The 23,443-nt window shown below is 44.8% G+C and overlaps 1 protein-coding gene across 7 annotated transcripts in view; it reads right to left on the reverse strand.

Annotated features, from left to right (window-relative positions):
* GBF1 (golgi brefeldin A resistant guanine nucleotide exchange factor 1) overlaps positions 1 to 23,443 on the reverse strand; it is a 210,712-nt gene that overhangs the window by 112,037 nt on the left and 75,232 nt on the right. For all 7 annotated transcript variants that reach the window (XM_063307612.1, XM_063307608.1, XM_063307610.1 and 4 more), the window contains exon 8: positions 15,298 to 15,352. In XM_063307612.1, the coding sequence (XP_063163682.1) occupies positions 15,298 to 15,352 (55 nt within the window). The remainder of the gene's footprint in view (positions 1 to 15,297; positions 15,353 to 23,443) is intronic.

The raw sequence follows: 23,443 nt of genomic DNA on the forward strand, positions 1-23,443 counted from the left end.
ACGCAGAACACATCATGCGACATGCTGGGCTTGAGGAATCCAAGGCTGGAGTTCAAATCGCTGGAAGAAACATTAACAATCTCAGATATGCAGATGATACCACTTTGATGGCTGAAAGTGAAGAGGAACTGAGGAGCCTTATGATGAAGGTGAAAGAAGAAAGTGCAAAAGCTGGCTTGCAGCTAAACCTCAAAAAAAAAACCAGGATTATGACAGCCAGCTTGATTGATAACTGGCAAATAGAGGGAGAAAACGTAGAGGCAGTGACAGACTTTGTATTTCTCGGCGCAAATATTACTGCAGATGCTGACTGCAGCCAGGACATCAGAAGATGTTTAATTCTTGGGAGGATCGCAATGACAAATCTCGATAAAATAGTTAAGAGCAGAGACTCACACTGACAATAAAGGTCTGCATAGTTAAAGCAATGGTGTTCCCCATAGTAACATTTGGCTGCGAAAGCTGGACCGTAAGGAAGGCTGAGAGAAGGAAGATAGATGCTTTGGAACTGTGGTGTTGGAGGAAAATTCTGAGAGTGCCTTGGACTGCAAGAAGATCAAACCAGTCCATCCTCCAGGAAATAAAGCCAGACTGCTCACTTGAGGAAATGATATTAAAGGCAAAACTGAAATACTTTGGCCACATAATGAGAAGACAGGACACCCTGGAGAAGATGCTGATGCTAGGGAGAGTGGAAGGCAAAAGGAAGAGGGCCGACCAAGGGCAAGATGGATAGATGATATTCTAGAGGTGATGGATTCATCCCTGGGGGAGCGGGGGGTGTTGACGACCGACAGGAAGCTCTGGCGTGGGCTGGTCCATGAAGTCACAAAGAGCCGGAAGCGACTAAACGAATAAACAACAACATACAGATCTTCCGTATATTCTTGACACCTTTTCTTGATCTCTTATTCTTCTGTTAGGTACTTGCCATCTTTGTTTTTGATCATACCCATTTTTGCCTGGAATTTACCTCCGATGGTTCTAATTTTCTAGAAGAGGTCTCTTGTCCTTCCTATTCTATTGTCTTCTTATACTTCTGCACATTGCTTGTTTAAAAATAATTCCTTATCTCTTCTGGCTAACCTCTTGAATTTTGCATTTAATCTGGCATATCTGCCCCCTATCACTGTCGCCTTTTGCTTTCCTTATTTATTTATTTATTATTCAAATTTTGCTACCACCCATCTCCCCCAAAAGAGGGACTCTGGGTGGTTTACAATAAAATTAAAACTGTAATAATAAACAATTAAGATCCTATAAAAAACAATTTACAAATATAAAATACAATATAAATAAGTATAAAATCCAAGAGGTTAAAAAATTCTAATCAAGTGGGAGGGGCTCTACGGCGTGACCCAACCGCATGAATGGTTGCCCACCTTCCCGTCCCAAGCAAGACAGCAGAATCAAGTTTTCAGGGCCCTCCCAAAGGTTGGAAGTGAAGGCGCCTGCCTCACCTCTGCAGGCAAGATGTTCCAAAGGGCGGGGGCAACTGCAGAGAAGGCCCACTTCCTGGACCCCACCAGATGAAGTTCTCTTACAGACAGGGGCCGTAACATGCCTTCTCTTCCTGACTGGGTGGGGCAGGTCAATGTTGTGGGGATGAGACGGTCCCTCAGGTAGCCTGGCCCCATGCCATGTAGGGCTTTAAAGGTGATACCCAACACCTTGAATTGGACCTGGAAGAAAACTGGCACCCAGTGCAGCTCACACAGTAAAGGTGTTATATGTGCCGATCTAGGGGCACCAAAAATAACCTGCGTGGCTGCATTCTGGACCAGCTGAAGCTTCTGGATACTCTTCAAGGGTAGCCCCATGTAGAATGCATTGCAGTAGTCTCTATGGGAGATGACGAGGGCATGAGTGACCATTCGGAGGGCCTCTTGCTCCAGGAACGGGCGTAACTGGCGCACAACCCAAAGGTGAGCAAAGACCCTCTTGGCCACGACTGCCACCTGCTCTGCGACCAGGAGTCATGAGTCCAGAAGAACCCCCAGATTACACACCAGGTCTGTCTGGGGCAGTGCCACCCCATCCAGAACTAAAGATGACAATTTCCCGGAAACTGAGGAGCCGTCAACCGACAACCACTCCATCTTACCAGGGTTCAGCTGAAGCCTGAAGTTCCCCATCCAGGCCCACACAGCCCCCAGGCACTGAGAAAGGGCAGTCACCACATCACTTACCTCACCCAGGATGGAGATGTATAATTGGGTATCATCAGCATACTGATGATACCTCATGCCATGGTGACGGATGATCTCACCCAGTGGTTTCATGTAGATGTTAAATAAGAGAGGAGAGAGAATCGAACCCTGTGGTACCCCACAACAGAGGGGCCAAGGGTCAGATCTCTCGCTCCCTGTCACCACCGATTGGGAACGGCCCTGGAGGAAGGAGGTGAACCAGCACAGAACCACGCCTCCCACCCCCAACTCCCTGAGCCGTCCCAGAAGGATACCATGGTCGATGATATCGAAAGCCGCTGAGAGGTCAAGAAGAGCCAGGATGGATGCACTACCTCCATCCCGCTCCCGCCAGAGATCATCCATAAGTGTGTGACCAATGCCCTTTCTGTCCCATATCCTGGCCTGAAACCTGACTGAAAGGGGTCCAGATAATCCGTTTCACCCAGAACCCCCTGGAGTTGCAACGCCACCACCTTCTCAACCACCTTCCCCAAAAAGGGGAGGTGGGAAACTGGACGAAAATTGTCCAGCACAGTAGGGTCCCACGATGGTTTCTTGAGGAGGGGGTGCACCAGCGCCTCCTTAAAGGCAGCCAGAAACACCCCCTCTCCCAAAGATGTATTAACCATTGCTTGGACTCAACCACGTCACCTCCCGGGCTGCCTTCACCAGCCAGGAGGAGCATGGATCTAAATGACAGGTGGTGGCATTCACAATCTGGAGGATCCTGTTCACTTCCTCGGGTCCAACAGGATCAAACTGTTCCCAGATAACTGGGCAAGAACGTTCCCTGGGCATCTCCAGAAACCCTGCTTCATGCTGGGAGTCCAACTTGGAGCGAATCCGGGCGATTTTATCCTGCAGATGCTCAGAAAACTCTTCCGCACAGCCCTGTAGGTGGGCCACTGGGCCCATCTTTCGCAGAAGGGTATGTGTGATCTTGAACAGGGCCGTAGGGTGGCATTCTGCGGATACAATAAGAGCGGAGAAATATCAGCATTTTGCCGCTCTTACCACCACAAGGTAGGACTTAACAGTGGCTCTAACCTGTGTTTGGTCGGATTCAGTCTTTGTCTTCCTCCAGCGGTGCTCTAGACATCTCTTAAGCCTCTTCAAAACCCTCAACTCCTCCATAAACCAAGGGGAGTGTCGGGTTGGATGAGGCAAGAGAGGCCGCATAGGCGCAATCCTGTCCAAGGCCCTGGCCATCTCCCTATTCCAGGTAGCGGCAAGGGCCTCCACCGGATCGTGCCGCAGATCCTCTGGTATAACCCCAGGGTCACCAGGGCATGATCCAACCATGACAAAGGGGAAAGATGTAATTCTCCCCTCAGATCATCTTGCCACTGCTCCGACAAGAAAACTAGGTCCGGGGTGAGGCCACTGTCTCTAGTCGGGTCCCGAATAATCTGGGACAGGCCCATGGCTGCCACGGTCGCCATGAATTCCTGAGCTGCCTCTGAGGCCCGCCCCAGGGAAGGCATTGAAGTCCCCCGAACCATAAGTTTGGGGAACTCCACTGCCAACTCTGAGACAGCCTCCAGCAGCTCAGGCAGGGAGGTTGCTGCGCAGCAGGGAGGCAGGTACAGTAGTAACACTCCCAACTGTTCTTGGAGGCCCAACTTGAAGAACAGGGTCTCACAACTGGCCACTTGTGGAGCAGCACCCCTGAAGGCCACTAGAGACTCTCAGATAATAACCACCACCTCTCCTCCCCTGCCCTGGTGTCTCGGCTGGTGCCACACCTGAAACCCAGCTGGGCACATTTCCAAAAGGGCTACCCCTCCTTCTGGGCCCAGCCAGGTCTCAGTGATACACGCCAGGTCTGCCCCCTCCTCTGTGATTAAATCACATATGAGGGGGGCCTTGTTAACAGACCTGGCATTAAGGAGCAGCAGCCAGAGACCAGGGCACTCAAGAACCCACTGACCAGGGCCTGGGTCTGAACCCGGAGGGCCAGAACACACCACCGGTAACCAACACCGGGGCGTCTTCCCTGAAGATGGCCCACCCTCTGGTTCCCGTCATAACATTCCCGACCCATCACCACCTCAATAGTACACCCTGCCCTATAGCCCCGGGATTTCCAGGCCCCGTTGCCTCTACTCCCAGACCTTCAGGAACCCTGGGTGGAAATAAGGGTCTCCTCCACTCACACATCTCCAGCACTCAATCAACCCCAGGGCAGTGGTAGGCCCCGCAGTGTACCAGCTCATGCTCTCGGCACTGTGGGGGCCTAACCAATGCCCCCACACTCTTCCTGTGCCCCCCCCCAGCCTCTCTCACTGGTCTTTCTCAGCAGACAGCCATTTTGCCTTCTTGGTTTTCTTTTTCTTTGGGATGTATTTTGTTGCCGCCTCCTGAACAATGTTGCGAACTTCTGTCCATAGTTCTTCTGGGACCCTGTCTACTAAATCCAGTCCCTTAAATCTGTTCTTCACCTCCACTGCATATTCATTAGGAATATTAGTGAGCCCATATCTAACTGATCTGTGGGTCTTCCCTAATCTCTTTAGTCTGATCCTAATTGTTCAACAAGAAGGTGAGATGTCAAGATTAAAGATAGACATTTTGGGTGTCAGTGAACTGAAATGGACTGGAATGGGCCACTTCACATCAGATGACCACCAGATCTACTACTGGGGACAAGAGGACCACAGAAGAAATGGAGTAGCCTTCATACTTAATAGTAAAGTGGCTAAAGCAGTGGGGGATGGTTTCGGGATGATTCAAGTGCTTCCTCTTTTTCCTGACCTTTTATTCTTTTTTCTTCACGCCATTTGGAGATAGCAGCCAATGGGCTTGCTTTCCCTGACAGGATGTGGAGCTGAGACAGTAATGCGAGTCTGACCGCTCACTCACCGCTCACCTCCTGCTGTGTGGCCTGGTTCCTAACAGGCCACGGACTGATACCGGTCTGCAGCCCGGGGGTTGTGGATTCCTGATCTATATGATAGTACCAGGTAAAGGAGATTAAATAGCCACCTTAGTGAGCTACAACAAGCAATATAGGTATATGCAAAAATTTAAGCAGCCATGGCCACATTGTATCTTTCCATCAGCTCTTTGAGTAGTCCAGTTCAGGTAACAGACTCCACAAGTTTGACTGGAATGATACTTCATTGATATAGGTTATATTAACGGAATCTTGAAAGCCTACATTTTTCCTTTTCTCCCTCTTATATCCAAGGGAGTTAGGGCAGAGCCAATCTGAGTTTCTTTTTTGTGCTTTCCTCATTTTCTTGACTTAAAGCATGTTTTTGTAACTGTCGCTGCTTTGGAGTCATCTCTATGGCTTTCACCTCCCTTTAGATTTAGTCTCCCGCCTGCAAAGAAAACACTGGAATGGAGTCATGAAATTAACTACAGACTCACTCCAACTCCCCTCACTAACTTCCACCCTCCTTACACAGCAGCTCTCTGAGATCATTAGACAAGTCCTGCAGCAGAGAAGTAGGAGTAGGCAATTCCCTCCTTCCTTCCTGCTGATGTATGGGCCTACTCCCCTTGCCCTTACCTGGCAGCTCCCCCAATCATCCAGGGAGTGCCCTCTCTCCTCTGGCTGCATGCTAGTCTGTTCTTGTGTTAGCCCTTTTGAGGTAATCCAGACTAGGAAACCAAGCCATGTAGATGTAGTGGGATGAGGGAATGGCCTTGAGGGACAGGAGGAAGAGCTGCTACCAAGACAACAGTCAGATAAAAGGAGCTTTAGTCCAGGGCAGAACTGTAAAGTGCAAAAACATCTCAGACAAGTTCTAGTTCTCACGAAAATGAAGGGAGGGAGGGGGGAAATGCATTCAGACTTGCAAGATTCGTTACTATATCTTTATAATAAAAGTAACTCTGGCTTGCATGACTGGTTTCAAGTCTGGTCTGCCTTGAAGGGCTGACAGTATGTCAGTTTACTCACACTACTTCCTTGGCCCGAGCTCAGGCCCCTTTTATCTGACCATTGTGTTGGTAAAGCCCTTCCTCCTGTCCTTCAAAGCCATTCCCTCTTTCTGCTAAGTTTCTGGAGAGCTCATCATGCTGGGAAGCACAGAGTCACTTTCATCCTGGGAGTCAGTCACTTTATAGAGGTGGCAGATCATGGGGATGAATCTTTCCTAGGAATATTAGATGAAACTGGTGTACAAGGTGCAGGGTGTGGACATCTGTTGAACTTTCCCATGATCTGTCCAATTTCAGATAGCCCTGCTAGATATTCCTTTTATATCGCACATCCAGAATAGTTTCTACTTTATACTCTTCCTCCCAATTCACCAGAATGTAGGGACACATAAGTATTTTAGATTGTAAGCTATAGGGAGGTTCCCACTGTACATGTAGCAATTGATGAAAAATAGGATGAATCTTCAGAGATGCAGATACTTGCAGACAAAAGGCCACTGGGTTAATTTGCTGAACCACTGAGAAAGGGCTAATAAACTTTAGAGTCCAGCTTTTTGGAGGGTTGGGCCAAAAACAAAAACTCAGTTGAAAGCCACATCAACTCTCCCACTGCAATCTTGGCAAACTCTTGCCTGTGTATGTCTGCTACCGACTTGTATGCAGCATTCACCAAAATCCAGCTGTTCCTTTTAGAGAAGCTGAGCAGCCTCTCTCTCCTGTAGGATGTCTCAGATGTGATGAAGGAGTTCTAGAGGGCAGAACATGGGGGTGGAAACTATAGGTCACCTGAAAGGGTAACATGTCAATGGTACTGAGTTATTGTAGGCAAATTCTGCAAGAGTTCAGTCCAATTGTCTTATTGATAAGAAACACAGAACCTTAAATATTGATCCAAAATCTTGTTCACTCTCTGTGTTTGACCATTAGAGGCAGGTTGCTTCAAAGAGTACAAATTAATTTTAATGTCTAATAATTGGAAAAGTGCATCCCAGCTGGCTCACCAAGGACAGATTTAGCCCAGCAACAAATATGACAAGAGTCAAAATAGTCCTTGACATTTGCTCTTGCCCTCAGCCATCAAAACTCTCTGAGTACCCAATGCGGTTTTAAACACATCCCCATGTCCAGTAGTTCTACTATCATTTCTTCCCTTAAATGATAGGAACATATAACCAGCCATTGTGAAACAACTGCCCATCATCTGAAGTGAAAAGCAAAGAATCAGTCTGTGGAGCTTCCTTGAGGTATCCATCCAAGCCCTGGCATACACATCCTGTTGATGCTGAACTCTAATCTGATCTAGTAGATGTGTTCCAGAAGAACTGTGGAATGAGGTTCGATATTAAGAAGACTGACTATCTTGAATATGGTAGATATTCAAGATTAATAATTTCAAATTAAATAAGGTGATCCAATTAAAGCACCTGGAATCAAACATGGCTCCTGAACATGAAACACCCCAGGATGCCCAAGTATGAATTTACAACACCTGGTTGAAATGACACCAAGTAACTGTGTTCTATTCAATAAGAAAACCCCTATACGTCTGAAATCCAAAGTCTACCTAACAGTCATAAGACCAGCTACAATGTATGGAGTGGAATGCTGGCCCACAACAAGAAACATGAGCAGGATCTCCATACTATGGAGATGAGAATACTATGGTGGTCACTAGGCATAATAAGACTAGACTGAAAAACAAATGAAGATATGCTGGTGTTGTCTCCATTGCTGAGAAAAACAAGAATTGTGTCTGGAGTGATGTGGCCATGTACTATGTACTAGCAAAATCTCCATAGCAAGAATAGCTCTAAAATTAAAAGTAGAAGGCTGCCAGCCAAAAGAACAAATAAAAATACACAGGTTCAACCAAATGAAAAACAAAAGTTCAACTAAAGAAGAAGAAAGCCAACTTCCACAATATGATCTTGAGTATATACCCACTATTTTCAAGGAGAACATCTGGAATTGCTTTAGTCCTGAAGCCCTGTACCCCAGAGATAGAGAACCAGAGGAACTATGGAATGAACTTAAAGAAGTTGTTATGGATAGATGTGAAAAGAGACTGGCAAAGAAGAAGAAACAGAAGAAAGCAAACTGGATGTCAGAACAAACCGTGGAAATTGCCAAGAGAAGAGAAGCCAAAGCCAAGAAAGACAAAAAGCTGAGGAAGGAACTTAACAAAGAGTTTCAGAGAGATGTTCAAAGAGAAAAGCAGTATTGCAATAATTGCAGCAATATTTGTAAAGACATTGAAGATGGAAACGGAGAAGAAAAGTCTTTCAAAAGATCTCTGAACTCAGAAGGAGGTTCCAACCTCGAACTGGTATTGCGAGGAACGTAGACCTGTAATCTTAACTCAATAACTAGTGCCACAAGCCATTAGGAAAGGTAAGAAGTTCTTTAAGTGTCTAGTTACAGGTTCAAAGCCTTGAATGAAACTTTCCCATTCCCTCTCACTGCCAACCCCTCCTCCTCGTTAGAATAAACTGCCCAGCACTTTTCCGCTTTTTTATGCACCCCCACCACTTTCGCTTTGAATCTGCATCACTTTCCAGATGGTGCCAACTATCTGACCTTGATAAGCAGCTTCCCCAAAACAACCTTCAACGACTCTGTTGGAATGGAATGCTGGCAATTCTCTCCCCTGCACCTCTGTGTTACAACTCTAACTACACGTATCTATTCCCAGCTACTCAACCCCAATAAATCGTGACAGAGTATTGAGTTCAGACACCATTAACTACGCTCCACTCTGACAGGTATGGTAAAAGACAACAATGGACAGATAGTAACCAATTCAAAGTAGATCAAACAAAGATGGAAGGAGTATACCGAAATACTGTACAGTAGAGATGTCAACACTGAAGATACCCCGGAAGATATTCCTTACTTGCAAGAATCTCTAGTATTAGAAGATGAAGTAAGATCAGTACTCCGGTCATTACCAAGTTGGAAGGCTACAGGAACTGATGGAATACCCACAGAAATATGGCAAGCAACAGAAGGAGAATCAGTAAAGTAAGCTATGCCAGCAAATCTGAAGAATGACACAGTGGCCAACAGGTTGGAAGAGATCAATCTACATTCCAATACCAAAAAAAAGGAGACTTAACAAAGTGTGCAAACTATTGTATAATATCCTTAATTTCACACCCTAGCAAAATAATGCTTAGGATCACCCAACACAGTTTAGAGCCCTACATGGAAAAAGAGATGCCAGATGTTCAAGCTGATATTAGAAAAGGCAGAGGAATATGAGACATTGCTGATTCACGCTGGATAACTGAGAAAGCCAAAGAATACTAAAAAGAAGTCAATATTGTGTCAGACTTGAACAACAACGTTATAAATACTAAAACTTCTTTTATTATAGGGCTACAGTAACAGAATCTTGCAATTCTAAATGTGCCTCTCCTTTCCCTGCCTTTATCCTAAAGAGAACTGGGGAGGGTCAAGTCTGAGATATTTTCTCAAATTACATTCCTGCTTTGGACTTACTGTAAAATTCTCTTATCTGACCTTGGCCGTAGCTCATCCTCCTGTTCCTCAAGATTATTCTCACAGCCCATTACAATATGAGCTTCACTGATTACAGAAAGGACTTTGTGTTGATTATATCAAGCTGTGGAATGTGCCCCCTCATTAACTCAGCAACCTAAAGATTCAAAAGGGGATTACAAGGGGCTGTGTTTATTACAAACAATGAATTAAATTTGTATCTATTGAATGGATCTATCAGTGGTGATTTCCCTGGCAACTTTTCCCACTGGGTTGGTTTTAAAACCTTTCTTGAGTGATTGCATTTTAATCTCATGGAATTTTATCATTCTTATCTAGATAATCGATCTGATAGTGACCATCCTTCTGCTATTATAGTTATAAAAGCATTCAATAATTTCTTCCTGGAAACAGACACTACCCCAACCTTGGAACCAGATTTAGAGCTGGGGCTGATCCATGCCAAATGGACTCAGCAACTCAATGAGCAAACATTTCAGCTGTTCTTTCTGATGCAGCATTGCAATTTCACCTTATTATATTAAAGAGAGGTCTGGGAATTCCCTTCTGCAGACATTCACCAAACTCATTCAGTTACTCCAGCCAGTATTCTCCATTCAGATACCGAGGAAGAAAGAAAAACATAGGGGGAGGCTCATCCCTCTTAGCCCTTTTGACACGGAATGTTTTGAGGCCAAGAGTAAACTGATTAGAAAATTCATATTATATAAAGAGAACCCAGCTGAGCACCCCATCCAGGACTTTATGTCCTTGAAAAAAAACAGTACACACTCCTATTACAACACAAGAAAAGAGAACTCACTGGGACTTCCTGGCAGCATCATCTCAAGCCAGAAATTCCATTTTATTCTGGTGCCTGATAGCTTCCCACCTTTTGATAGGCCCCTTTCACTTCCCCACCTTTTACCTGTGTCTGTGTGGGAGGACCACTTTAGAGCACTAAATGTACAAGAAGATTCTCCTAAATTTGACCTAAATCTCAATGTTAACTTGTTCCCCAATTAGGTCTCTGTCACAAGTGCTGAAATGAAGACTCTTATAAATCAGCTAAAGCCTAGTAAAGCTCCAAGGAATGATTTTATTACTGCTGAAATATTATGTAATAATTTGGAATGGTGGACCCCAGTTCTTGGTTTTCCTGTTTACTTATATTGACTGTAATGCTCAGATCCCAGAGGACTCAGGCCTAGTCCTAAATAGTACCCATTTACAAAAAGCACACCAGAGACCTGCCTGCTAATTATAGGTCTATTAGCCTCTTATTATACTTAAGTAAGTTCTATGCCAGATGCTTATACAACAAATTAATTGACTGGATCAACCTAGAGTACATATTGGCAGACAAGCAAGCAGGCTTTAGGGCCAGGCATTCTATCTATGGACATGCCCTTATACTTCAACATCTGGATGAAAAATATACATATAAAACAGGCTCAGTTTTATATACAGCATTTATTAATTTTAGGTTCGCATTTGATCTAATTCCCAGAGCAAGACTATGGACTAAGCTTATAAACACTACCATAGTTAGACGGATACCGTTGCTTATATATAATCTTTATAAGAACTCTAAAATCAAAGTATGCAGTATGCAGTATGCAAGGCCACCACACTAATGAGATTCCAACTTACAGAGAAGTGAGACAGGAATGCATCTTAGCTCCCCTGCTGCTTAATCTATACATAAATCTGCTCATGGCCAAAATAAATCAATCAGAAGATCAACCCCCCAAATTAGCTCACAGATATATTGTAACTTCGTTGTATGCAGACGATGTAGTAGTTCTATCACCAACTAGACTTAAAGGATCTCTGAATGCCCTGACCAGTTATTGCTCTGAGAAGCACTTGGGACCAATTATATCACAACTAAGATCCTGATCTTTGCAAAAAGACATAAACTGCATGCCTGGAAGATAAAATATTGAAATCCTTTAAATATCTGGGTATGGTTTTCTACAGTTCCACTAAAAGTAGTGCACACCAAAATAATGTTATGCAAAATGCTCAAAAAACAGTGACTGCAATTCAATTCTTTAATTTCACCAGAGGAGCACAGCATATCCCAGCAGCACTGAAGTTTTATATTCAGCTAAGGCTTGCATACAAATACTGTTCAGTGCCCAGCTAGGTCCTCTTTTACTCTCCTGAAAGGGTCCAATCAAAATTCTTATGGGCTTTTTTCCAGGTAGCCCCCTTGCATTACAAACATAGTATTAAGGGCTGACTAAAGTTGAAATAGAGCCTCGTGTGGCGCAGAGTGGTAGGCAGCAGTATTGCAACCGAAAGTCTCCCCACAACCCGAGTTCGAATCCAGAGGAAGCTGGATTCTCAGGTGGCCGGCTCAGGTCAACTCAGCCTTCCAACCTTCCGAGATGGGGAAGGTGACGACTGGGGAAGGCAATGGCAAACCACCCTGCTACAGTCTGCCAAGAAAACGTTGCAAAAGCGGCATCACCCCAAAGGGTCAGACGTGACTCAATGCTTGCACAGGGGACCTTTCACCTTTTCAAAGTTGAAATGGGTACATGGAACTGTATCACAGCATACTGGCTGAAGTTACTGTTTTTTCCTGCAGGTTTGAATTTTCCTTATTGAGGACAATTACAAATCAGTATGGACCAGGGCAATTTCACAAAAACTCCAACATCTTTTCCAGGGAGGCATCCTTAATGATGGGCTATGAGCGTGCGCTCAATGCATTCACACAGCATATCAAGGACCTGGAAGCCCAACAAAACCAGTCTGCTCTAAGAATGTTTTTCTAAGTAGCCAACCCCTCTTTTTCAAACCAGCGAGATTTTACATCATATAACCGTCACCAAATTCCAAAGAGCATTAACTGTAGCATACTTCTGTGAGGTTTGAGTCAGCTTCTGACTCCGAAAACAAAACTTACCTTGAGTCAGAAGGGGAAATCGAAACGTATCAGGAAGGATTTGGAGAAATAAAAACCAAAAGTGACTCAGCAGAGCGGGAGAAACTAGAGACACTGATTGGACAAACTTCGGAGGGAGATTTAAATCCTCCAATCAGCGCTCAAGAAAGATGAGCAGAGAAGCACGCGAATCAAAAGGCAGCCCAATTGGCTGCAGGTGAGAAAAGGCACGGAAAGGATCATTTTAAAAGGCAGGCGCGCCAAGAGCAAGCTGCCAGAGACAACTGATCCTTCGAGCTCACAGCATCTGCAGAAGAGTCCTTATCTCAGTCAGAAGCCTTGCCTCTAGCCAGCGTGGAACCAGAGCCAGCCCCTTCTGCCATCACAGACCTGCTTCCTGCACACATCGCTCCAGTCGAGCCTCTCCTTGCTGTCCCTGCCGAGCATAGCCTCGCATCCAGTTCCAAGCCTCACCTCATTGCTCCAGCACGATTCAGTCTTGCCTCCAGTTTCAAGCCTCATTGTGATGTTCTTGCCAAATCCAGCCTTGTCTCCAGATTTGAGCCTTGCCTTGACACTCCAGCCAAGTCCAGCCTTGTCTCCAGATCCAAACCTTGCCTAGGTGCTCCAGTCCAGCCTTGTCTAGCCTCTGCATTCCAGCCTAGTCCAACCTGCGTGCCCATTCACAGACTTGTGCCTCCAGCCTCCTCTTTGCCACGCACTCTAGCTCCACCGAGTCTTACAGCTTCAATAAGAGAATTAGCTGAGTTCTGCCTCACTGTTTTGCCATAATCTGAACCTGCAGCCTTGCCTGGGTGTCCTTTACTGCCTGGGTGGACTTGATTGAATTGCATTGCCTATTCTATTACAAGGACTTTTTGCTGTTGTAAATAGTTATTGTAAATAAAGAATTTAATAGTAATTCTGCCTGCTGTCTCATAGTCTTAACAGGACAACTTCAACACTCTCCCCAGTACAGGGCCAATACAAAAAAGTCCCCTATGAGCCTCTGCAGACAAGGGGCTAGTGAAAAACAGCTCATGTTCTGTTATACTGAACCGTCTATAAAAATCCGAGGAACCACCTTATAACTCCTTACCTGGCAAAACACACAGAAAATTCTCATCTTTTTAATGTTCAGTTGTTGCTATCAGATCAGTATGATTCAGTCTCCTCAAACATAGCCAAATTTTGCTATATTGTTTGTAAAATCAGACAGACTTTGATTGCCCATTGATGAACCCACCACCAATTGTAATATATTTTTTATTCTGATTTGTTTTTATTTACTTATATTTTAATGTGCATTTATCTGTAATTCTGGTCTATGACAACAACAACAATATTCCTTCTCTCTCCTTCTCCTTCTCTTAATGTGCTTAGAAAAATGGGAATCCCAACATCTCATTGCCCTCATGAGAAACTTATACACAGGTCAGGAAGCCACAGTATCAACAGAACATGGCAAAACAGACTGGCTCCAGGTTGACAAAGGAGTGATACAAGGCTATATACTTTCCCATTATTTATTCAATTTAAAATTGGAGGAAGAAACATCAATTACTGTGTTACACTGATGCCAAAAATCTAATAGCTGAAAATGCAAAGGATCTGCAAGGTCTGCTAATAAACATCAAGGAGCATAGTGAAAAATGGGACCAAAATTAAATATAAAGAGGACCAAACTAATGACAACAGGTACAACAATCAGCCTCAGAAATGATAATGAAGATATCAAATTGGTAGATAGCTTCTGCCTTTTAGGATCAACCATCAACTGTAAAGGAATAAGCAGTCACAAAATACATCACAGACTAGCATTTGGTACAGCAGCTATGAAGGCTTTGGAAAAGATACTCAGATGCTGTGATGTGTCCATACCTACAAAGATCAAAATAGTGCAAGCAATGGTATTCCCTGTGACATTCTATGTAAGTGCAAGTTGGACTTTGAAGAAACAGGATAGAAAGAGTATTAACTCTTTTGAAAGTTGGTGTTGGAGAAAACTCCTGAGAATACTGTGGACAGTGAAGAAAACAAACAAACGAATCATCAAACAAATCAACCTAGAGTTCTCACTTGAGGCACAAATGACCAGACTCAAATTATCCTACTTTGGACACATCATGTGAAGACCTAACTCTCTGGAGAAGGCTTTAATGGAAAGAAAGATGGAAGGAAAAAGAAGGGGATGACCAGTAGCAAGGTAGATGGGCTCAGTTACAGTGGTAATGAGTGGACTGTTGGAAGACCAGAAAGACCAGGTTAGGGACAGATCATCATGGAGAAAATCTATGTGGCCACTAAGAGTTGACACCAATTTGATGGCACATAATCAATCAATCAATCAATCAATCAGGGACACCACAGATGTCAAATGGCAGATACAGTGAAACAAGTCGACCCTTCAACCAATGGGACAAACAAGGAGGAGGAGGGTGTAGGTGCACTTAAAAGTAAAGGGGTCAATAGAGCAATACTTGTCGGGCTCAGCCCAAGAACCACATAGAAGCAATCCAGCCAAAGTCCAGTTCTTTATTTGCTTACACCTTTTAGACAGAATCTTGCCAGACTAAATCTGCATCACTCTAACCTAATGGATATACTGTTCCTTGGGAGATTCTAGGGAGTGGCTATCCTAAATCTCTTCCTCTGTCCACTATCCAACTCAGGACTGTGTTGTCTCTTGTCTCACCCTCCTCCTTGGAATGTGCACTGTCCTTTCTGAGAACCTGCTGTGCTATTACAGTCCATCACATCACCTCCCCCTCTGGAGACACATTCCATCACATCACTCTCTATTTTGGATCTTACCTTCTTTATGTTGGTCCCCACATAGCTCTTAGGCTCCTCTTTAAACTGAGATGATCTGGAACAATGTAAGCAGACAAAGGTTTTAGGAACAGGGAATATAAGAAAATATTCTTCTTTTTTATATATACTATTTTTTTATTAAACATTACAATTTACAACAATAGAAACTAATGCAAACTAAAGGAAAAAATGGTGCAGTATTTATCTATTTAGCATATGACATACAATGCCAGGGAGTCTACAATGTTTTTACACACAGTAGAATATAGTAAAGAAAAAGAAAAGAAAATATATAAAGAAGTGACTTCCCCATTCATCACAAATATCAATAATTTTAGTACATTATCACCTCCCCTTAAAATACAACGAATGATCTTTTCTTCCCATATCCCATGTCTTATCTATAAACAAATCCATAAAACCCATCATTTCAGTCCTGATGTCAGCAAAAGTTCATTAAGGATTACCAGAGATGGCAATATATCTATTTTAACTTTGATTAAATAAACCAACTTTATATTCCTTCCTTTTACTTCTAACGATCTTTAGTCCCTTCAAAAACTGTCATAAAACTTGATTTTTTCATTTTTTTTCTTTGTCCCTTCTCACAAAGTTCTTCAAAACTTTAACAAGCCACTTTTGTAAATCCAATATAGGAAAATTATCCAGGTCACTCTCTTGGTTTGTTATTTGTATATTCATTTTATGTCATGTTTCCCATTTCAATGTTCTGTTAACATTGTAACGTTTCACATGTCAAGTCATTTTCCGTGTCCATTCGCTTCACTCGTTCGGGGTTTTTCCATTCCTGCGCCCTCTTTTGTTTTGGAGCTTTGGAATGTATGTTTGGGTTTGCGATCTTGTTCAAGGTTACTTTCCCAGGCGTGTGTAACGGTTCTTAGCACCTGGGAGGGGGCGCGTACTGACGGGTGCCTGGGGCGGGACTGGCTTGCAGGCAAGTCTTTTAAGTTTGTATTTCGCACGCTTTTGCTCATTCTCAGCTTTCTCTGTATTTGCATACTATTCCTTTAATAAATCAGTTATCTTTAAGCCTGAGCTTGTGAGACTGAGTATTTGGGATTAGGCAACCATTACATAAATCTGAGAATCATTTAATTACTTTCCGCTAGCCCCATCCAAAGTTGGGTAGAGAGGAGCGCTAGCGATGATCGAACCTCCGCTTCGTGAGAGTGAGGGGAGCGAAGAAGAGCCGGACTCGACGAAGACTCTGGTAGCTCCAACTTCGAGAGCGCAAAGAGCCGCAAGTCGGGAGAGGCGAGATGCTCAACTGGATGAGCTATTGTCAGCGGTGCAGGGTGCCACGGGGGGTCTACTCCAACCCCAGCCCGAAGTGGGAGCAGCACAGGGGGGGGGGATCTCCACAGCCGTCCTGGGAACCCGAAATCCCCTTATCCCCAAGGGTGGTGGTAACCAACAGACCCCTAGAAGAGCCGGTCACTCCTGCCCGCATGAAAGCCATAGAGGACAAGATGGAAATGATAGTGACTTTCATCAAAGATGCCACTAAAAGTTCGGGGTCCCTACAGGAAGACTGGGAAGAGGAACCCTCTCAGCTGTTACCCCCCCCCCCGACGGAGTTCCCTGTCATTCAGGGGAAGAAGCAAGATTCGAGCTCCCCGGACCGTGGGGGGAAGAGAGTCAAGGGCGTCTCGAGATCGGCCACCACTGGCGGCTCGACGCCCGCTGTTGTTTGCGAAGCCACCACAGCCGGTGGAGCCGGTAAGAACCTTCCCACCTTTTGGGGTAAAGTTTGATGGGGACCCTACCACCCTGTCCTTCATTACCAATGCTAGACATTATATGGAAGATTGGGGCCGAAATTTCCGCTCTGAACAAGGCAAGATTAATTTCATTGCCAATAAGCTGAAGGGGAGGGCAGCTGACTGGTACGTAACACTGTGCCAAGCTGAAGCCACCGAGTTAGAGGACTTTGATGAGTTTTTGTGGGCGCTGAAACAGCACTTTGAAGACCCCTTAGCCCAGGAGAGAGCGAAGAACGCCCTAAGAAAACTCTACCAAGGGACTCTCTCTGTCGCAGACTACGCTTTGGAATTTAAAGCCCTGGCGGGGAAGGTGGAAGACTAGTCCCAGTCGACTTTGGTAGAGATGTTCAAGCAAGGGCTGGAGACGGAAATCTTCCATTGGGCTTTGGGCAGGGACGATCCCAAAACGTTATATGGCTGGATACAGTTGGCAGGCAGTGTGGAAAGCGCCCTACAAATGTATGCCCAGAGTAAGGAGATGAGACAGACCCGAGCCGCGAAGGGGGCTCGTGCCACTGGACTTTCGAGTCGCCCTAAGCCGAAAACCTGGGAAGAAGAAAGGGAACGGCGATTGGCGAGAGGGCAGTGTTTAAGATGCGGAAAAGAGGGGCATCGCGCTACTTCGTGCCCGAGGCGCCGACCAGAAGAGCGGCCCGGGAAAGCGCCGGGAAAATCACCCTCCCTGCCGCGCAAGATGAAGGCTGCCTGTGCTGAGCTCGACCCTCCGGACCTCCCATTTGGGGATGAGGACGAGGAATTACAATTTGACAAACCGGCGGGAAATGCCTTCCACCTGTCCTGAAGGGCGCCCTTGGACAGGTGGAGGAAACCGGGCGCGACCACGATTCGGTGAGTGGGAACTTCCCTACAATGACTGTCAAAGTAAAATTGGGCTCTAGAACTAAGACTGTCGAAGTCTGGGCCATGCTGGACTCGGGTTGTTCTCGTTCACTGATGCATCCTGATGTCGTAGCTGCCCTAGAACTGCCCGTGTTCCCTCTGCCACGGCCCATGATCTTCACACAATTGGATGGGACCATGGCGGGGGGGAAGGCAGTCACACACTCTACAGGACTGGTGGCTTTACAGATGGGCACTCATTGGGAGAAATTGCCGATTGTCGTAGCTCCGGTGGGGGGCCCTTTGGTGATTCTGAGAATGCCTTGGTTTGTGCAACAAAACCCTTTTATCAACTGGTTACATAGAACAGTAACGTTTGCTGATGGATTTTATAAAGTACCTGAAAAGGACTTGTTAGAGGACATGGAGGGAGGTCGGGTGGCTAGCACTACAGTACAAACTCTTTTACCACTAGAAGGCTTGCCCAGCCAATACCAAGATCTAGCTGATGTGTTTGGGGAAAAGGAAGCAGATCGCTTGCCACCTCACCGAACAACAGACTGTGCCATTGAGTTCTTACCTAATGTAAAGTTACCTCACCCAAAGATTTACCCCATGTCTCCCAAAGAGCTGGCTACGCTAAGGGAGTTCATTGACAAAAACCTGGCTAGGGGTTTCATTGAGCCTGCTAACTCCCCGGTGGGGGCTCCTGTCCTCTTTAGACCAAAAAAGGATGGCTCATTGAGGCTCTGTACCGATTTTCGCGGGCTCAATGCAGTCTCAATATTAAATAAATATCCTTTGCCCCTGATCAAAGATATGTTACCACATCTGGCCAGAGGCAAAATCTTCTCAAAACTGGATTTATGAGAAGCCTATTTTCGCATTCGCATAAGGGAAGGGGACGAGTGGAAAACAGCGTTTAACTGTCCTCTCGGGGCTTTTCAATACAAAGTCTTACCCTTTGGTTTGTCGGGGGCACCTGGGGTTTTTATGCAACTTATCAATGAGGTCTTGCATGACCACCTGTTTAAGGGAGTACTGGTGTATTTGGATGATGTATTGATTTATACTGAAACCATGTCAGAACATATTCACTTGGTGCGTCAGGTGCTTACCAAATTGAGAAAAGCAGAGTTGTATGCTAAACTGTCCAAATGTGCCTTCCATCAATCACAAATTGATTATCTGGGATATAGAATTTCCGCTAAGGGCATTGAAATGGACCCTGCCAAAGTGGAAGCTATTATAGCATGGGAGCCTCCATGTACCAGGAGACAATTACAAAGTTTCCTTGGATTCGCCAATTTCTATCGGGCATTTGCCCAAAATTTTGCCGAAATTGCCCTCCCTCTTACCGAACTGTTGAAAACTAAAGCGCAGGGGGATACGCGGCATTCAAAAAACCCAGGAGCGCTCCTTAAATGGACTCCGACCTGTCAACAGGCGTTCGAAGTGCTCAAACAAATCTTCATTACTGAACCAATTTTACAGCATCCTGACCCTACCAAACCTTTCATAGTACAAGTGGATGCTTCTGATTTCTCCGTTGGAGCACTACTACTTCAGTCAGACCAGTCTGGCACCCTAAAACCCTGTGCATACCTCTCTCGCAAATTCACCGAAACAGAGAGACGGTGGCATGTTTGGGAAAAAGAGGTTTTCGCTGTAAAAACTGCTTTAGAGACTTGGCGCCACTTATTAGAGGGGGCTTCAAACCCTTTTGAAGTCTGGACTGACCATAAGAATCTGGAGGCACTAAGCACCAGTCGTAAACTCAGCCCCAAACAACTTCGCTGGGCTGAGTTTTTCAGCCGTTTTGACTTCACCCTTAAATTCATACCAGGCAAGAAAAACTTTTTAGCTGATGCGCTCTCCCGCCAACCCCAAGATGCTGGCCCAGGGCCAACAGTCCAAGGTACGGTCTGGACCGAAAAGCAATTGAGTTTGGCAGCGGTGATGCGCAGTCAGGCGCGAGCGCATCAAACGCAGCCTCCAGCCGCCCCGCCTCCCAACCGCTCACCGCGCTTGCCAATTCCATCGGATTTGCAACAACAGTTGCTGCTCCACCTTAAAAATGATACTTGGTTACAAACAAATCAAAACATTGTAACTTTCACTGACGGTTTTGCCTGGCGCAACGATCGTCTCTATGTGCCTGACGCTTTGCGCAAGACAATTCTCCAGCGCTGCCACGATGACAAGCTGGCTGGGCATTTCGGATATCTAAAAACACTCCACCTGGTTCGGCAGCAATTCTGGTGGCCAACGTTGCTTAAAGACCTTAAAGCCTATGTCACGGCATGCCCTGTTTGTGCAGCTACAAAGTGCAAAACAGGCAAGCCTCAAGGTCTCCTTCAACCCGTTGCCACCCCATCCGTCCCCTGGCAGGACATCTCCATGGACTTTATCGTTGACCTACCCCCCAGTCAACGAAAAACCGTCATTTGGGTGGTTAAAGATTTTTTTTTCGAAACAAGCCCATTTCATTCCATGCGCATCTATCCCCTCCGCGCAACAGCTGGCACGCCTCTTCTTCGTTCACGTGTACCGCCTTCACGGTATCCCCGCCCGTTTGGTGAGTGACAGGGGCACACAATTTACGTCACAATTTTGGCGGGCATTTTTGAAACTGCTGGGCACCAAGCAAGCCCTCTCCACCGCGTGGCATCCGGAGACGGACGGCTCTACGGAGGCGGTTAATTCTACTCTTGAGCAATATCTGCGAGCTTTTGTCAATTACCAACAGGACAACTGGGTCGACCTACTCCCTTTTGCTGAAGTCGCTTATAACAATGCCGTACATCAGAGCACTGGCCAAGTTCCCTTTAAGGCTGTCTTCGGCCGGGACTTCGTTCCAATCCCTGAACTCCCGCACCCGCAGCCCCTACCAGCCTCACTCACTGACTGGGCTGACTCTCTCAAAGACTCCTGGCTAAACATTCAGCAGGCTCTACTCCATGCCCAAACCACTTATAAACGACATGCTGACGCTAAACGCTCCCCTGAACCTGCTTTCACTGTAGGGGATAAAGTCTATTTGTCGACCAAGTTCATCAAGTCACCACAACCTTCAAAGAAGCTGGGCCCTAAGTTTGTGGGTCCTTTTTCTATTGTGGCACAAATTAACCCTGTTACTTTTAAACTCGATTTGCCCCACAACCTCAAACGTTTACATCCTGTTTTCCATTGCAGTTTGCTCAAGCCCTACCTGCCGTCGGACCGCTGGCATCCCCAACCGGTTCCACCACCTCCTCTCATGATTGATAACCAGCAACACTTCGAGGTTTCGGAGATCCTGGACTCTCGTCGCCAGCGTTCCACTTTGCAGTACCTCGTTCGCTGGAAACATTTCCCTCATCCTGAATGGGTTGCTGCCCCTGATGTGCACTCACCTCGTCTGGTTACACGCTTTCACTCTGCCTACCCTGACAAACCCGCTCCTTAGCATTGTTTTTTTGGGGGGGCGATATGTCATGTTTCCCATTTCAATGTTCTGTGAACATTGTAACGTTTCACATGTCAAGTCATTTTCCGTGTCCATTCGCTTCACTCGTTCGGGCTTTTTCCATTCCTGCGCCCTCTTTTGTTTTGGAGCTTTGGAATGTATGTTTGGGTTTGCGATCTTGTTCAAGGTTACTTTCCCAGGCGTGTGTAACGGTTCCTAGCACCTGGGAGGGGGCGCGTACTGACGGGTGCCTGGGGCGGGACTGGCTTGCAGGCAAGGCTTTTAAGTTTGTATTTGGCGCGCTTTTGCTCATTCTCAGCTTTCTCTGTATTTGCATACTATTCCTTTAATAAATCAGTTATCTTTAAGCCCGAGCTTGAGAGACTGAGTATTTGGGATTAGGCAACCATTACATTTTAATTATTAAGACATCAGCCAGTTTCTTTTGTTATGTCTAGTGTAACATCTGTTTCTATGTCATTCTTGTAGCCTGTCATTTGTAAATCCACTTTCAAATCACTCTCTATCATGTCAGGTAATACTTGTTCCTCTTCCATAGCATCTTTTAAACACAGCCTATCTATAGAGGCAGACACTCTTAAAATTAACTTCTGGGTCCATTGTTCAAAAATATCCTTCAATACATCCAATGCTGAAATAGTTTGCTTCATTCTATACTAGTAAGTCAAGTTTGCATGTTCTTCTCCTTTAATTATAATCTTTCATTCCTTCTAGCATCCAATTTTTAAAGTTGTATCTTATTATGGGGGGGGGTTTTCAGAATTTTTCAGAATTCAAAACAAAACCATTTTCCCATGGAAAGGATTCTCTTGTAATTTAATTCCAAAATCTTATTTCAAATTTATCTGGACCTTTAGACTGTTTGTGACTTTCTAAAATCAAAGTTTTAATCACCCTTTTGCTGTTTGTACCAGAAAAAAAAATTAAGTCCTTAAACTTGCATTTAAAACTTCTGCTACAGACTGAGGAAACTTCATTCCAGTGCAGTCGTCAGTCCCCCTTTTTGTGGAGCTGTCTTCAGTTCGCCATTTCTTCCCCAGAAATCCAAGAAAGTACTCTTCTTAACAGTCAGCAGACAATTATAATGGAATTGTATTATGCTTTGATTAAGAGACTTTTCTTCTATACGCAGCTTCCTTACCTTCTGGACAGAAGAAGTTTCCTTACCTTCTTCTAATCAACATTACAAAAAGTAATCAGAAAAGCAACAAACCATACTAATCCGTATGTTCAGAATTCTGTTAGAACTGATATTCTTAGAAAATGATTTATTAGGTCAGATCATTGTCTCTTAGTCAAGATGGTCTCAGAAAAAGATCTCGGTATAGGGGTTTGGACTGTGAATGTTGTCATTCTTAGTTACAGAACTAAAGAAAGGTACAGATCTGGGCAATTCCCTTTGTAAAACTGTTGGAAAAAATGACTGGATGTATACCTGTCTCATTATGTTCATTAATTAAAGTAAATTAAACTAAAATTAAACTAAAGCTAAGATTATTATTCCTTGAAAAAGTAAACTAGATACATGAGTTAATGGTCAATGGTTGACACCAGTTATGCATATTTCACAACTACATCCAGCAAGGTGCTCCTGAGAACTCACAAAGAGAACATAAAACTATCTTCCTAGAGTAGGAGAACACAACCTATTTCTGGATATTTTTTTAAAACAATGTTTGGCTTCTGAGGACCACAAAAAGCATTGTTACTATGGTGACACTGAAATGAGCAGGGATAACAATTTTGTATGCTTTAACTTAATGTGTTCATTTTTTACTTCTTTTTGGCTAAATACACTCCCTGCCTAAAACCTGAGGAAAATTAGTGGCAAAATCTGTGAAGAAATGTGGTCCTGGCCTTTGAAAAGGGTAGGTATGAGCAAGCCATTATGAGTGGACTTTCAGAAAAGATTACTCAGTCCTAAAAAAGAGGAAAATGTGAGAAACCTAAAATACCTCCGCTTTGATTTTGTCTGGTAGAAGGTAGGGCAGAGAGAAATACTGACAGGCTTTCAAGATTCTTTTATTTTACCCTGTAAGAATTAAAAAGTTTC

This window comes from Candoia aspera, chromosome 6, assembly GCF_035149785.1.
Source record: "Candoia aspera isolate rCanAsp1 chromosome 6, rCanAsp1.hap2, whole genome shotgun sequence".
In the NCBI taxonomy this organism is placed as follows: domain Eukaryota; kingdom Metazoa; phylum Chordata; class Lepidosauria; order Squamata; family Boidae; genus Candoia; species Candoia aspera.